Consider the following 13761-nt stretch of genomic DNA (forward strand, 5'->3'; position numbering starts at 1 on the left):
ATTTTGGGGTTATATTTCATTCTAAGGGTAGTATTTAAATTACAGAAGTATTTTCATGGACTTTCATAATAGCAATACAAAATAAAACTCATGTTTATTTATTATCTCAATTTTGTATTGCTATTATGAAAGTCCATGAAAATACTTCTGTAATTTAAATACTACCCTTTTAAAAACAATAAAATGCATTTGACTTTTTCCTTCATCTAACTTTATTTCAGTTACCTTATAATATCCAATTAAATTTCTATTAAAATCCAAGGTCTAATGTTTCATTTAATTTCCTGTCTAAAAGAAAGCAAGCCTATGGCAATAAATACCTAAGACTCTTTTCTCTTCTCAAAGCTTCCTCTTGGCCAACTATTCTCCTATGTCTGCCTACTTCTTAAAGGTAGCATGCAAACAGAAATTTATCAAGTATTTGGTAATATGCCTTCTTCTCCCAGGAATTGTGCTTATATGTTAATATTCTTCTGTTTTGCCATCCTTAGGAGAGGTAATATTTCTCAAGGATAATTTTTATGACCTTCAAGGTGCCTCGGTATAGGTTATAAACTAACATTTCATTGACTAGATTCAGGAAGTATTAGAATTGCAGGTGAATAGAACTATCTATTGCTCAGAATTCAGAATCAATGGACATTTTATATGCATGTTGCCTTTCCATCCTGTGACTGCAATATTGAGTTTGGTGACTGCTAAATTTAGCTACCTAAAAAGAAGTCTATATTTCTTTTCTAGGGAGGACAATAAGTCAGATCACAGGTAACAGTTAAGCCTTAATAAAAGGCAGAGTATATTAAAAAAAAGTTATAGCATACATTTTCAGTTTATAATAATTTCTTTCTTTTATTCCCCTTTAGAAATTCCTTAGAAATTCAGTTTCCCAAAGAATAACTATGCCCTCAGAGGGCAGGAGGTACTCAGGTATGTGTCAACACAGTGATTTTTCACTCTACTGAAGAAAAAACCAACTCTGGGGCACCTTCTGTGGGTAGGCTGGTAGGCAGCTGGGATGTCGCTGTCCTCCGGGTGGTGGTCAAAACCTTGAACTGCGTGGTTGTCACATGTAGGGTTGTGGTGGTTTGAGAGGATGTTTCCATGGGCTCTGTGTTCTCACACATCTTCTCTTTAGACTGGTATGGGACACAGAAAGGAAAGCAAATTGAGCGATCACGCATATATTTTTTAAAATTGCATCAAAGAAGTTGGGCTGTAAAGTAAGAAGCGTTCATGAAAAAGATAGCCAACGTATTGTTTTTGTACCAGACAATATTTGTAAGTTTCATTATTTATTTAAATCCCACCATTAATTTACAAAGTTCATAAAATAGAAGAGACACAGAAAAAGTGGACATAACACAGTAGGTCGATCTTTAGATATTTAGATTTTATCATTTTGGGCTATTAACTTTCATCTTGCCCTAAATTCCATATTAATATGTTTATAAAAGATACTACATCAGAAGAAAAAAGTTGAAATTAGAAGAAAAAATGTATATGATGATAAGATTTAAACGACAGTTGGGTATGTGAAGAAAGAGTACATCATCTCAGACAAGCTAAATCCAAACGTGTGCTAATTGCTTTGGGCTACTTTGTTTTCTCAGAATTAATCTGCCACAGGTTGAATGAATATCTTAAATATACAAAAATCACACATGTAAAGGATTGAACAGCACTCACTTAAACACGTGGTCTAGTTTTCCCTGAAAGGGCTTTCCTGAAGCTACCAGGAAAAGGTACATTTCCTACAGTTTATTTATAGCCTACAAAAATAAATTCTATAATCCTCACTATGAACAATCTCCAGCATTCAAACCTTTGCAGTTTAGAAGTTGGTGTTCCAACCCACCTCTTTGTGCTTTTAAGGACCCTTCTCTCTCTGGTAGGTCTTGAATAGAAAAGAACTGATCTGCACATGAGTGGTACAGATTCCATATTCGGAAATTATTAAATAAATACCTTCTTTAAACTCTCTTCTAATTAGTGAAGTCCTAGGCACATTTTCAGTGAATACTGAAGAGTTCCTCAGACAGCTTCCTTTTCATTAATTGGATATAATTAAAGTTTGCTCTCCACTTCAAATCCCACCATCCTCTGGGCTCACTGAAGACTCCAAACTGCAATTTCTGTGCTTTCTCAACTCCAAAGATTTAATGATCAACTCTCTGACTCCACTTTATTTGGCATCCCTACCCACTGGATCTTATCTTCAATGAGAGATGCTTAAGTTTGAACTCATAAACGCCATTATCCTATCTCAGTCTATCCATGTACAAGGTCATGTTCACTCAAATGTTTCTTATTCTTTGATTACTTAGAAAGCCCAAGCACAATGATTTTCTTTCTTTAAGTCTCTTTTATTGCCTCACTCCATCATTTTTCAATAGCTTCAAGCACTATTATATGTTCTTTAGAAAATCTTCAATAATGTAAACATTAAGAAATCTGCTTTTTCCATGTCTGCCCCAAAGCCAGGCATAGCTGAAAATGAATTCCTTGGCACCCACTTCTCCTGCCCAGGGAGCCCCACTCTGTATCCTTAGTTAAGCTATCCACACTGCCTGACAATACTGTTCTGTTCTGCTAATCATTCGCCCTGACCCTCAGTATCAATTTTTCAAGTCTGCACTCTATTTAAAACTACAGTCTCATAATGATTCTCTCAATTTTAACCAATGGGCTCAGCATTTATCTCTTTGATAAAAGAGATATCATCAGCAAGAATTCTTTTTTAAAATTTTATTTATTGAAGATGGGAGGGGAGGGGAAGGGAGGGGAGGGGGGATGGTAGAGGATAGGAAAGGCAGCAGAATACAACAGACACTAGTATGGCAATATGTAAAAACGTGGATGTGTAACTGATGTGATTCTGCAATCTGTATACGGGGTAAAAATGGGAGTTCATAACCCATTTGAATCAAATGTATGAAATATGATATGTCAAGAGCTTTGCAATGTTTTGAACAACTAATAAAAATAAAAGAGATAATAAAAAAAGAAAAAAATTATTTATTCATTTATTATTGGTACATTATGATTACACATAATAGTGAAACTTGCTATAACATACTTATACATGCACACCATATAACAAAAGGGACGTATTCAGCAAAAATTATTTAAATTTCTTTAAAACTCAGCATACTCACTACCATTGGAACTGACCTGTTCTTTCATTCTATAGTAATGGATGGGAGCCATTTTGTATAGTGATTATTTTGACCTCTGCTTTGGCCCAACTGAGCTCACTTTATTAGGTATTGGACTCTTGCTTTTTAGATCACATCCATATTCTTTAATACTTGTCCTAATTCTACGACTTGTTATTATGAACACTTAAACATACTCACACATGTGTGATCTTATCTTACAAATAGTCCTTGTACTTCTCCATAATGCATCCTAACCTCACATTATCCTACTTTTCCTTCTATTCATATTGATACTTCCAGACAGAGTAGTATGTTCTTATCCTCTCAGAATCCCATATTTCCCACTTAGGATAATTTTGTTCTTATGCAATCTAACTCAGGTGAAATTTCTTATACCAATATTTCTACATATCTTCTCAGCAAATTTTCCGGGGAATACTATCAATATCTCAACAGCATTTAGCATAGACATCTACTCTTAACCTGGGTTTCTGTGTTCTATACTGTCATCAGTGTTCTGATACCTAATAATTTTTTCTGTTTCATTTCTATGGTTTTCTGTTGGTGGTTCTTATGGATCTTTCTTGACCTGTCATTTTATTCTATGCTTTCTCACGAGCCATCTCTTCAACACCCGTGATTCTACCTAACATCTTTATGTTGAGTATTCACAAATCTATATCTCTATATCCCCACATTACTCTCTCGGACATCTGGCTCAAATATTCATCTATTGACTGGACATCTGCATGTGGACCTCACTCCATCTCAAGCTCTAGAAGTCTAGAATGGAACTTGCCATCTATAATTGTCCCCTCGTGTTTCTGTTCTCGATGAACAGCACTATCAAACACCTCATGTTGAAGGTACGATCGTAGATGCAGTTTAGTTATACCAGTAAAGGCATATTAAGACTATAAATGTCTTTCTAGTTGTTATAAAATATAACAACTAGATTTTGGATAAAACACAAATTTTAAAGCAGCATTAGAATTTGCAGGAAGTAAGAAAACTCTCTAGTGGTGTCTTCCCATTGTCTCCCCCTTCTTCCTCAAAATAAAACAAAAGAAAAGTTGTGTGTTATAGAGAGAATAGGAATAGTATATATAATCAAAGTAAAATAGCAGGTTTTCCCTATGGAAAAAGACCTAGAGGCTGGGGTTGTGGCTCAGCGGTAGAGCCCTCACCTAGCAAGGGCGAGGCCCTGGGTTCAATCCTCAGCACCATATTAAAAAATAAATAAATAAAACAAAGGTATTGTGTCCAACTACAACTAAAAAATAAATATTAAAAAAGCGCTAAAGTCACTATCACTTTAAGGGACCAATCCTTGCATCAGCAGCAAATGGTGGGGATAGGGAGATAAAGCTAAATGTCTCCTCATATGAAGGAAGTACCTTTAGTATTCCTAAAATCCTCATGGTTCATCATCAAATCTTTTTTGGTGGAAACCATCACCTATTTAGGTCCTAGAGATTCCCATGGAATAAGATCTAATCTGTATTACCATTAAGGGACATAAAAAAGAAATAAAAAATAATAAATACATGAGCAGTCTGATAAAAAGTTAGCAAAACGATGAATGATGAACAACATTTAGAGCACCAAAACTTTAGATATTGGGACCATCCATTATAGAATACATAAAAATTATATCTGGAATATTTACAGGATTGAAAGGTAATATTTAAAAGAAATATGGAAGCATGAGTGTATAAAAGTGACTTGGCCAACTAAATAAAGTGTCAAATTTAAATTTTAGAAGTGAAAAATGAATTCATTAAAATTACTTCCTCAATGAATACTTAAATAGAAGATTAAACAAGATGAAGAGAGAATTAACAACTAAACAAATGCAGCTGACGAATTTCCCTGTTGGGTTCACACTCAGCAATTCCGCTTTTAGGAATATTATAGAAACTTCTATACACTTAAATCAGGAGACGTAGAGAAGACATTTTTATAACAGTGAAAATCTGGAAACTATGTCCATAAAAAAAAGACAGAGTAAGGAAAATATGATTGTATTATAAAGTAAATTCCAGGAAGGCAGAGTTTGGTGATTTTTTGGTTTGTTTCCATTTTCTTACTACTATACCTCAGTTCCTAAAAAGTGCCTGGGACATGAGCATACAAAAATACCTTTTGGAGAAATGAATGATTTATTCATCCCATAGAATAAGTAGGTTAAAAAGTGAATCAGCTACCACCACTGAGTCAAAATGTGTAAAGGAACAAATTTCTGAGTGGTAACCTCAAAATTCAGAAGAGTTTTATTATTTTTATTAGGGGGAAAACAGAGCTCTGATAGAGCAGGAGCAGACAGCTATTTAGTCACTGATGATTCTAACTCTGAAATTGTGTAGCACAGTCACAGGTATTCATTCTCTTATGTTTCAGAGTTATAAAAATGTCTAAAAATTTTTTAAAGCATATAGAAGGAAAATGTAAAAACATTAGTTCTCATTTCCATTGAATCAAATCCTACTGGTTGCTTTCCACCATCTAATCATGGCCCCCACCTTCCTACCCACTGAATGCAGATCATAAGTATCTCTGGACTGGGTTATAGTAGCACCCAGTGTATTGACCTCTTGTCTTACAATTCACAGGTTGATTCTTTTAAAAAAGCCATTTAGATATTGTCCATGGATTAAAACCCTTCAGATAGCTTTCCCTTGCCTTTAGGAGAGGGTGAATTTCATGAATATATTTAGGACCCTGTTTATATAACCATGTCTCTTCTTTGCTTCAACTCACCCTGCAGGTTTCAAATTAAACATAACCTTTGCATGTAACCCTTCCTTTATCCTAATTAACAAGACCAGGCACTTGTAGTTCCTCTTTGTCCGAGTTATTCTCTAAGTGAAGATTACATACCCACCTGAACCTCATGCTCTGTCTATCCTGCTGGAAATACTCCTCATATTTAAATATCAGTTCTTAGAACACTGCAAGATAGTTTTCCAGGTGACCTTGGACTGACTCAGTTCTCTACCCTTTCTCACTAACAGTTCTCAAGGATAACTGCAGAAGGTGCTAGGAATGCAACAACTTGGGATAAGTGAGGAACTGGCCCAAAGAGCCAAGGCTCTGTTCTGGTTTTCTCCTACAAAGAGGATGTCCTTAAACATTTTAGTTCAGCAATTCCAGTTACCCCAGGATATGAAACCTGCTTTCTAGGATCCCTCAAATATGATGCATGTGGTGCATTTATACATGCCCTGGGCAGTTCCCTGGAGTCTAGGGAGAATGGTTTGCAATGAATCCTAGGTTTCTGTTGTCCCTTGATGCCTATCTCTGAGCAATACCTTCATGTCATTTGTTGTGGAGGGGGTCTTCTGTCTCATTGAACTCAAATAAATTGGTAACCAGAGCACAGTGAACCTACTTCACAAACATGCATTTTAGTGTTCATTAGACTTACTGAATAAATTGATATCAGAGTATGAGAAGGAAAATTTAACCCTAGTTTTAGGCATGGAAAATGGAACATAGTTGGTGAAATTATTTTCTTATCTGTAAAGAAAGGATAGAATTGTTTACCACAAAGCTAGTAATGTTGATCATTTAATTACAGAGTAAAAAGGAAACAATGAATATCACAGAATGTACTAGAGAGTTTGAGATCCTTGGGAGGAGAAAGGAATGTTTAAATTTATTTTTGTAGTTTTAGTCATTAGCAAAGTCCACAGAACATGGTGATTTTTCTCTAAATATATTGGGAAAACTTAGAATATGATGAATTTTCTTTATCCTCTATGGTTCCTAGTGAGACCACACTGAAGCAAGAAATTAAAATGTCTGGATTATATTCTGAACCTTACACAAATACAGATCTTCATTTTGAGTATTTTTAATTGAGTTAACTGATTTCAAGAAAGAAACAATGATCTGAAAACACAATAAGAGCTTCATTAATATATTTTCTTTTGAAGTGTTGTTAGCTAAGCGAAGATATAAGGATTCATATAAATCACTGTAAATCCCCAAATGAATGTCAAAGTTAATTAAAGCTTCATTGACAACCCTAAAACTTAAAAATCAATAATGTTCTTAAAGATGTATTTTTCAAGATCTTATGAGGCATCTCCCCGAAATGAATTTAAGAAAAGTTTCTAGTCACTATCCATTTCCTAAGTTTTAAACTAGTACTTTGACCTGATATACTTTATTGAATGAGAAAACCTTTGTAGTTTTTAATAATTTTTATTTAAAATTCATGCCCTAAAACTTAATAAAGTGGGGGAGAGAAATACATTTTTCATGAATCTTATAGGACCCTGATAGGCTAGCGCAAATGAAAGTCATTAGAAAACTTTTAAAAAGAGGTCAAAATTACTTCTGCTGTTCTATACAATTACTTGAATCAATTCATTGCATTTTCGTGTCTATCATGTTTACCTTGGAGTTAATGTTTCCAGTTCTCTAAGTTAGCTATGTTATACTATTTCTTATTATAGAGCACAGATTTGCTATAATCAGTCTTTTCTTTCATACCACTGGTTTTGTTATTTGAGCTAAAAAAGAGGAACAATGGTTTCCTTGATGGTGAAAGAGCAGCAAGTATTTAGGAGAACTGCCTTTCGCTCATATAGACTCAAATCCTGGCTCTGCTACTTCCTAGACAGGTATCTAATTCTCTAAGCACCCACACTCTAACCCCTCTCTCTTCTATCTTCTCTTCTCTTTTCGGTAATACAAGGGTAATAATAACAGTGCCTACATCATAGGATCGATATGAGAATAAATAAATATATATCAGTCTAATTATAAATATATGCATATATATGTGTAATTGTAAGTACATATAAAATTAACCCATATGTCTAGTACATATTGGGGGTTCAGTATCTGATGATTTTTGTTACATGCCATTCTCATTAAGTTGTAGCCTCAATACAAAGTTTTGGTCCCAGGAATCTCATCATATTAAAGCACACACACGTACCTCTTCAGGGCATCCGCTGTCCACCCAGTCCTGCCGATGGCGATCAAACCCACTGGAACATCTTTGAAGATCACAGTGTCATTTTGAAAGGAAGGACGGTGTCCAGGATAGGGAAGAGAAATTAAAAGAACAAGGTTGGTAAGTAGTTCATTCTCAAATTTTCAGTTAGGCATAATATCAACTTTCTTCTGTAGAACTGGTAACTGGAGAAGCAGTGAAGCATTCAGTGTTAATGACTTCTCCTAGTTGTCAAACTTCTAGGGTCACACAAGACAAGACATTGCACCCCAAGGCTGACTCTTCTGTACAGAATGCTTAGAACCTTCCCACAAAGGCAAGATCAACTCTATGAAGTTGAATTTCTTTTTCCTCCTATTTTTTTCTCATCATCAAAATAAATGAATACAAGTTTTTTTTTTTTTTTTTTGCAGGTGTGAAGATTTCTTTCTTACTTATTTAATATCCATGATTATGGTTTGGATGTGAGGTGTCCTCCAACTCCAAAAGCTTATGTGTGAGACAAAGCAAAAAGGTTCAAAGAAGAAATTATTAAGAGAGCCTTAACCCAATCAGAGAATTTATCACCTGGTGGGATTAATTGAGCAATAAGTGAAGGAAGGAGGGGTGTGGCTGGAGGAGGTGGGGCATTATGGGTGTGGCTTTGGGGTATATATTTGTATTTGGCAAGTGGTGAACTCTCTCTGCTTTCCAATCTTCATGTGAGCTGCTTCCCTCCTCCATACTCATCTGCCACAATGTTCTGCCTCCTCTCAAGCCCTGAAGAATGAAGCTGGCTGTCTATGGATGACACCTCTGAAATCATGAGCCCCTAAATAAACTTTTCTTCTTCTATAATTATTCTGGTTGGACTTTTAGTCACAGCAGTGAGAAAGCTGACAGAAACACCCATCATTCCCTAACCTCTTTATCTATTGTGCAGTAAAGGGTTAATGTGCAGTTTGGGGGTTTCAAACAGCTCCTGGGAGATAACCTCTAAACCCTGGAATATCCTGCCTGATAAGAGTGTAATCTTAGGTCTTGGGTTATGCAAGATAGCTTGTGCTGATAACATGATTTATTATGAATCTCTGGTTTTATTCACCTGGAGTCCTGGGCTATGCTGTATCAGTTTGACCTCCGGAGAAGTTGCAGACTGAGACATAGGTAAGGTTAGTTACCGGGTGTTCAGTCCCTGCATGAATGATCCTAAGAACGCTGGACAATGGGAGTTGGGTGGGTTTCCTTGGTTGGCAATATCTGTGTGTTGAAATACACTGTTGGTGGGAGAATGGAGTGCTGTCTGTTTGATTTTGAGGACAGTACCAGAAGCTTTGCCTGGTCTTTCCTGGATTCTGACCTATGTGTGTTTTTCATTAGTTCATTTTAATCCACCTTATTTTTCTGTACTAAATGGCAAGTTTGAGCATAATAACTTTGGGGAGTTCTGTGAGACCTTCTAGTGAACCCAAGTCTGCTCCTGAGGATGTTCAGCAACACTGTGATTAGGTCATACTACAAAGGTCTAATTTATCAAGAACCTGTCAGTAAGACTTTGTTCCTGTTCTTTTCCTTTACTGTAATAATGTTCTGTCTTCTGGACGGATCTTGATACAACCCATTCATTTTCAAAATCCAGAAATTACAATCCAGAACACATTCTGATAATGCTTCATAATTGGGTTGATTACATCTTACTTTACTATTTAAGTTTTCTACTTTTTATCTCATGTGCTTCAGTCTCAATCACAAATTTGAGAAGATTTTAAAGTTAGGGTCAGTGTCTTATACTGATCACATCTAGTATATCAGATCTATGATATCTTTTTCATATTAGAAACTCAAAACAGCTTTCACCAGTCGATTAAGGATATACATTGACAATTTTTAAAATCTAAATATGTGTGTATACACACATATATAAATCTATATTAATATAATAGGCATTTATTTATTTTTCAAAATAAATGAAATTATCCACTAATTCTTTTACATTTCTTACAGCGCTTACAGTTTTACTTTGCAGACATCTTTTTTCCCCCCACTTGTTTTGCAGTAAGTCTCCATAATGGCTCTTTCTAAGAATCCCAGCCAGAGATTATGTACCATGAAAGAGCATAATTTAATTCAAGTGGAATGTGAAAACAACCCCACTGTCAACAAAAAAGGCCATATCTATCATTCTCTCCAGACATGATTCATTGAAGCTCAGCTATTTTATGCCTACCATCTGTGTTCAACAAGCTTAACTATGGAATAAACATCCATGTGTGATTTGGCATACTAACTTTGTGAATCCCCCGTTGATTATGGCCATCCCTGGTTACCTAGTGAGATTCTGATGTGTGGCGTCTATTTAACTCCAGATCAGTTAGATGACTATTCTCTCTTCTTTTTTCCTTTCAAGTCTGTTTAAATATTGAAGAATGTACTGACATTCTCTTTTGGATGATGCTGAGTGTATTAATTTTCTACAAAAAATGTTTTTTGGGAAACCACCTGTCCATCAGTAATTAAATGGAACAGATAATTTTTAAAATGTACTTTGTGTTCACATTCTGGATTTCAGCTGTATCCAAAGCCAATGGGATATGTGAACCTTTACCTTATATTAACAAGATAGCATCAGATCTTTAATTTGTATGTCATCTGAAATTTTACCTTAGAAAAATTAGTTGCTTAAATTGTTAAATTCATTCCAGGGAAAAGTACAGAAACATTGTAGTTTCCTTGATTTCCTAAATAATTCCCCAGTTATATTGTGCAAAATTGAGTTCTACTGAAAATATGTGTCAATTAGGTAATTAATTAATTCACAATTAATTGCCTACTCATTTATCTGTGCTTTACTAAGAGTAAGGGAGAGAGGACTCAGAATGCTAAAACAAGTAAGATTTGGTTTATAAAGCTACTACTTTTTTTTTAACCAGTTTACAGTGCCTTTTAAAAAAATGAATAAAACTGAATCCTGCTTTTTTTCAGCATATTTTTTATAAACCATTAATCCAAGTAGCATCCCAAAGCAATTATAAGTGTGTGTTTGTGTGTGTGGCGGGGAGGGGAGAAATCACTTTTGAAAAGCCACTTTCATGTTATTTCTGGATTCTAAATAAATCAGAAATCATCTTTGGAAACACTTTCTAGTCTCTATGAACTACGTTTTCTTTTTTTCTTTTTTAAACACAGTGACAATATCCATGTCATGCCTCAGCATATTGATTTGCCAATATTTTCAACAGTGATTCATAAGAGGGTCTCCCTCAGTGGAATTACCTATGAGGCCTGTTGAAATTAAAGTGTCTAACTGCCCTAGATTCTCTAGCAGTGGGGGCCCACCCCAGGCCATTCTTACCACACTGAAATTTGAAAACTGCTGGTTTCTTATAGCTTATGCGCAGGGCCCTTGCCCCTCATACAGCCCACCCCACCACAACCCATTCCTATGCTTCTGTGTTCCCATACTAGCACTTTGATGTCCTTCCCTGCACATGCTGGTTCCTTCATGAAACCACCCTTTGAACATGCTGCTTCACAGGTCTGGGATTCCCAATTACTAAACGCAATTCAAAGCAAGCCTAATCTCCTCTCAGAAACATCTCCCCTCATGCCACCAGAAGAGTCAGAAATCCTTACTTAAAGTTCTGAAAAAGCCAAGTGCAATTGTACTACCATTGACTGCTTTCAAGTTTATTTTACAAGCCTTCAGGGAGCCAATGGTTAGAAGTAAGGGTTTTGAGTCAGAATTTTATCTCAGTGCAAAAAGAGTGTGTGATCTCAGGGAAGTCAGTTTTCCTTTCTTTTAAAAAACAGTTTATTGCATCGTGACAAACTAGAATCGCATATATTTACATCATATGAAGGGATATTACAATATATGTATTCAATGTAGCATGATTAAGTTAAGCAATTAACATAGTCATATCCTCAGAAACTTTTTTTGGTGTGATGAGAATATATAAAAATTTACTTTCCTAGTAATTTTAAAACATACAATATGCAATTATTAACTATAGTCATCATCCTGTGTAATATATCTCAAAATAGTTTTTCCTCCTAATTGGAACTTTGTTGCTCTTAAATTTTGTTTTCCTTTCTTTCTTTTTTTTTTTTAAAGAGAGAGAGAGAGAGAGAATTTTAATATTTATTTTTTTTTTAGTTATCGGCGGATACAACATCTTTGTTTTGTATGTGGTGCTGAGGATCGAACCCGGGCCGCACGCATGCCAGGCGAGCACGCTACCACTTGAGCCACATCCCCAGCCCTTGTTTTCCTTTCTAAGCCTGTTTCCTCACCTGTAAAATGAAGTGGAGGAGATTAAATAAGGATTAAAAGTAGAGCGTCTGGTACTGAGTAAAGGAAAGGTTCAGTAGTTTTTTTTTTTCTTTTTTTTTTGGGGGGAGCATAGCAGGAATTGAACTCAGGGGAACTTGACCACACAGCCACATTCTCAGCCCTATTTTGTATTTTATTTAGAAACAGAGTCTTACTGAATTGCTTAGTGCCTCGCTTTTTGTTAAGGCTGTCTTTGAATTTGTGATCCTCCTGCCTCAGCTTTCCAAGTTGCTGGGATTACAGGTGTGTGCCACCATGCAGGGCTATCAGTTGCTGTTTTAACACCTAAGTAACTAATGTTTTTTTGTAGCAGGCAGGTAGCAAAGGTGATGACTGTAGAAAAATGAGTAAGTGACATTTTCACTATACAGACAAGATTTAGGAATACTTTAGGAATTTATTCCATGCACAATATTAAGTGTTTTACAATATAAAGTTTCTATCATCATATTTGAGAATCAGTATTAAAGAATCTTGAGAGAGAAAAATCTAAGTTGCCATCACATTTTTATCAAATCTCTATTCAACATTTGTAAGTAGATAGAAACTGTGGTTTTGTAAATTTTCCTTTAAATTTTATTTCAAAGAGGTCTCATTGCCTAAATACAATAAGTTCCCAATGGTTTTTCCCCAACATGTTATCTTTTTACCATTATCTAATTCCAATAGAAATTGATAGAGGGTCATACTTCAAATTATTTCTATTTCTCACTCAATTTCTATAAGGTACTCATGTCAAAACACCAGATATAGGTGTTAAATGAACCTTACTAAACAATTCCACCTAGAAAACAACAACCACCAAAAAATTCTCTTTGCTTGCAGCCCTATCATCTCAAGAGATAAAAGAATAAATTACATCACATTTCTTACTTATCTCAGTTTTGTAGAAAGTTTCAAATATAGGACTTCTTCTTTGGCAAGGGTAAGATAATATTTGGATGAAGGAATAAACATTAGACTATACACAAAAACAATGATAAGGATTAAAAATAAAATGCATGTCTGACTGAACAATTGAACATGTGTCATTTCCCTAGGAAATGGTTATAAAAGAGAACTGAAGAAGAATTAAGGAAGCAACCTTCACAGAATCTCCAGACCCCACCAGGAAGCAGTTTCTAGATCAGGGGTCAGCATTTTTTCTGTAAGGGACCCGAGGGTAAATACTTTAGGCTTTGGAAGCTATATACTCTTTGTTCCAACTAATCACCTCTGCCATTCTTAGCTTGAAAGTGGACATGGATAGATGCATAAACTGATGGGTGAGTCTGTGTGCCAATAAAATTTCAAACAGGAAGTGGATCATATTTGACCCACTT

At 35.3% G+C, this 13761-nt stretch overlaps 1 protein-coding gene across 1 annotated transcript in view; it reads right to left on the minus strand.

Moving 5' to 3' along the window:
- Plxdc2 (plexin domain containing 2) overlaps positions 1-13761 on the minus strand; it is a 433048-nt gene that overhangs the window by 49389 nt on the left and 369898 nt on the right. The window contains exons 10-11 of the mRNA XM_048812745.1: positions 8110-8170; positions 986-1136 (exon numbers count right to left, since the gene is read on the minus strand). Of these exons, the coding sequence (XP_048668702.1) occupies positions 986-1136; positions 8110-8170 (212 nt within the window). The remainder of the gene's footprint in view (positions 1-985; positions 1137-8109; positions 8171-13761) is intronic.

The sequence above is a fragment of the Marmota marmota genome, unplaced genomic scaffold, assembly GCF_001458135.2.
Source record: "Marmota marmota marmota unplaced genomic scaffold, marMar, whole genome shotgun sequence".
NCBI lineage: Eukaryota > Metazoa > Chordata > Mammalia > Rodentia > Sciuridae > Marmota > Marmota marmota.